This window comes from Eufriesea mexicana, unplaced genomic scaffold (genome assembly GCF_001483705.2).
Source record: "Eufriesea mexicana isolate 0111107269 unplaced genomic scaffold, ASM148370v2 scaffold1767, whole genome shotgun sequence".
Classification (NCBI taxonomy): domain Eukaryota; kingdom Metazoa; phylum Arthropoda; class Insecta; order Hymenoptera; family Apidae; genus Eufriesea; species Eufriesea mexicana.
Genome location: NW_016909873.1, coordinates 324,489 through 328,066, shown reverse-complemented (window position 1 = coordinate 328,066; position 3,578 = coordinate 324,489). Strand labels below are relative to the sequence as shown.

General features: G+C 53.2%; 1 protein-coding gene across 3 annotated transcripts in view; it reads right to left on the bottom strand.

The window, feature by feature from the left end:
* LOC108548777 (synaptic vesicle glycoprotein 2B) overlaps positions 1–1,973 on the bottom strand; it is a 5,062-nt gene extending 3,089 nt beyond the window's left edge. For 2 of the 3 annotated variants that reach the window (XM_017901885.1, XM_017901887.1), the window contains exons 1-6: positions 1,335–1,973; positions 1,122–1,178; positions 875–1,036; positions 584–746; positions 354–475; positions 51–304 (exon numbers count right to left, since the gene is read on the bottom strand). In XM_017901885.1, coding sequence (XP_017757374.1) covers positions 51–304; positions 354–475; positions 584–746; positions 875–1,036; positions 1,122–1,178; positions 1,335–1,380 — 804 coding nt within the window. In that variant the 5' untranslated portion in view covers positions 1,381–1,973. The remainder of the gene's footprint in view (positions 1–50; positions 305–353; positions 476–583; positions 747–874; positions 1,037–1,121; positions 1,179–1,334) is intronic. The other variant, XM_017901886.1, reaches the window with a different exon arrangement.
* Positions 1,974–3,578: the final 1,605 nt, after the last annotated feature.

Below are 3,578 nucleotides of genomic sequence, written 5' to 3'. Positions count from 1 at the left end.
GTAGAACCAGGGAGAAGAGTCGGAAAATTCGGAAACGAGTCGAGTCTCACCGGAAACGTGTGAGCCGGCTTGTTCTTGTTCACCGCGTACATTCTTCTGAGCAGCTTCAAAGCTTCGTCGGGTTTACCAATCTCCATCAGGTACTTGGGACTTTGAGGCAACGTACTGGCCGTGACGAGACCGAGGACCGGCACCATCGAACAGATCAACAGGTAAATCCGCCAAGAGGTGTAAGGTCGGTTGAAGATGTTGACGGTGAGCGATAAGGGAGAGACGATAAAGGCGATGACTGGAAAGAACCGTACTGTACATGGTACGGGAGTTTCGGAAGAGATACGAAAATTACGGCTTACTTGCTGGGACAATGATCGCGGCGTTTACAGCGAGGCCTCCCCATCTAGCGAAACTCGCCTTATAGCTCGGCGAGTGAAACTCGGAGAGATAAGTGGTCACCATCGAGAACGGTCCGCCCGCTCTGAAATTCGTGAATCTCTCGAGTGAGTTGGGGAATCGCGAGACGCGTATCGGGCTACGGATAGCCGCGCGTAGTCGCGACGCGGTTGCGTGGCTGAACGATACTCACAGAACACCGCTGAAGAATTTGATGGCCAGAAAGGCGTAGTAAGAGTCAACAGCGGTAGAGAGAACGTTTAGAATAGAGTCCGCCAGAAGGCCAAGGACGAACAAGTTTCTCGCTCCGACGTACGGTGTGAGGTGGTCCCACAGGAATCCCGTCATCGCCATACCTGCGTGCGTTCGAGATGACGAGCGCGCAGAAAAGGTAATGGTTATTATTACATCGGCGGCGATGCGCGAGAGCGTGGAGACGCGCGTGACGCGTCGATCCGGTAGGAAGTCGAAGATATGATGGTACCTAGGAACGGAAACGCGGAAAGAACACCTTTACGGAAGAAAGTGAGCCGGAGATCGCATTCGGCAGACGCTATGATGAAAGCGGACGTGGTGGTGTCGAAGATGCCGGTCCATGCGACAGGCAACGCCGCCAGGAACAGCAACACGTTGAACGTACCGTAGCCTAAGAAACGAGGGGCAAACGGAATTACGATAGAGAAGATGCGGGGATCGAAGGGATCTCGAATGGATCGCGAAAACGCTCTGACCTGCCACCGATATCGCCTTATCGATGTCCGCCGTTTCATCCGTGCCACCGGTTCTCACTGAAAATCACGAGAAACTTGTCGAAATAGAGAACGCTGCCAGCGGGGTCCGTTTGAACGCGCGCCGAATTTGGCGCCGTAACGCGTTGCCCAACACATATACGATTCACGATTATGCGTCTCGCGTCTGTTTTATGCTCGTTTATCGTTTCTCACCGTCTATCGTCGAAATTTTCCCGTTGTTTCCACCGTTTGTCACCATTTTATCGTTAGTACCACCGCGTGTCTCCTTTTCGTTTGCCCAAGAAGCGTGCGAAAGCTCGACGAGTCGGGTATCGAGAACGTCCTCTAACGAAGGATTCGTTCGAACGGTGAGTTTTCGCGAATGGGCCACCGATGGGAAAACGCCACGCTAATCCGATGACGTTTGCGCTCGCGTCTACTCGCGTCTACGACCTTATCCTCGGGTCGCGCGCAGCTTTTCGGCAGTGTCGAAAGTTTGCGCGCAATTAAATCGAACTCGACCGTTTACTCTCCTCCGATAGAATAAACGACACTGCGAAACTAGCGAGCGCTTCGTTTACTGGCGAGCATCTCATTCGCGGCGGTGTAACTTGCCAATTAAAACGGGTCAAACGATTCAATTGTTATGGCCCGCGCTCTGTTGCTCGACAGGCTCTCGTTGAGCGTCGCGTTAAACTGTCCTCCGATATCGCCTATAGGCTATAACGACGTCCACGCGATCCCCGACGATGATTATACGACGACGGCCGCGACGACGACCGCGACAACGGCCGTGACGGTGTTGGCAGTCCTCGACAGCTTTGGCGATGAAGGAACCGGCAGAGGCAGTTACGGTCACGAGATTAACCGACAAATTCTCGGAAGAAGATTCCACGATGGACAGATATTGCGCGATAAGATAACGAAAGGCATCCGTGACAGTTCGTTCCTCGCGCGTGCCGTCACGTGTCAGCGTGCGTTTCTGTCGTTATCAAGACGAACGAATCTTTTGCTTCCGGAAAGGGAGCTCGATATTTAGACGCGTGTCGTGGGACACGTTGGAAACCGTACTAGTCCGCGAGCGATCGATACGATACGCAAACGAGATCTTTCGACCACTCGATCGATCGACCGTCGCGAGGAAAGGTACGTAGGCTTGGTTTCCTCTTGCCTCCACCGCGTCCGATCTCAGATGATTCCGATTACCATTGCAAATGCACGCGAATCGTTATCAACGCTCCCACCGAGTCTATCGCGATTCGATGGCGATTCACGGTGATCCGTCGCGACGCTAAACGTTGCTCGCTCGAACTCTAGCGGGAAGACGAACGCGATGAGAATAGAGCCGTGGCTCGGTTCGAATTTTCGGTGATATTAATCGGCGAAACGACGTAAGTGGGTTAGTCGGGGTGATAATAAAGACGCGCGTAACGCATGGCGTATCACGCGAGTACGTAACACGCTCGCGCGGAAACGCTGATCTCGCTGCCATCGTTCTCCCACGTCACGAAACGGATTTTGCGGTCGCGTGACAGTCTTATGATCGAGACGCGTCGTAATTGCCGTTGAAACCCCCCGGCGCGTGATCGAGTCGCGTCGACGCGAATAGAACGCGTCAACGAAAACTGCTTCGACTGGCCGTCGAGTGAACAGAGCTGGTCGCGAACCGAAGCGATCGATCCATCTTTTGGCAAAAGGGACTATAGAGACACACGGTCTACGAGACGATGGAAACGGTTTAAGACGCGGTCGCACGCTTCAACCGACTATTAGGGTCGCTTGCTCCTCGGTATATGCAAATACGATATCCACGAAGTTCCGGTGTCGCGTCGAAAGCTAATGGCACAAAGATAATCCCTTTGCGTAGCTCGTCTGCTCGTCTGCTCGTCTGCTCGTCTGCTCGTTCCGCTCGTTCCGCTCGTTTCCTCCTCGAGCAACTCCATGATTCTCCGTGCCCCGCGTATTTGTTTCTCCTTTCGGCCTATCGTGCATCCCTATTCCCTCCATTCCCCCGATTCCCCCGATTCTCCCGAAATCAACATCCAAAAGAGGAAGTGGAGGTAGGGAAGCATCTCGTCTGCGCACGCCCGCAGATCCGTACGAGAGAGGGAATGGCGTTATTTATTCGGCCCACGTATACCCTTAAAGATAAGAGCACCTACGCGATAATACCGACAACGGTAACTTGGCGAACGATCGGGCTTTCCCCTCGTTTCGTTCCCGGCTTCGTACACTGCTACGTTCCCGGTTTTCGAAAGTTTATATTTTCCAAAGTAGCCATACGCTTTCGAGAGGCGTACCTTTTTCGCGGCCGCGATCGTATGGACGACGATCCTTTACGATACGAGGAAGAGCGATGTTTTTCCGCTTCGTTAAACGTCACGCGATAGCGCTCGAGATTCACGATACGGCGCGTTTCCTTCTTTCTTTTTTCTCACCTTTGTTTCCGATAAAAGT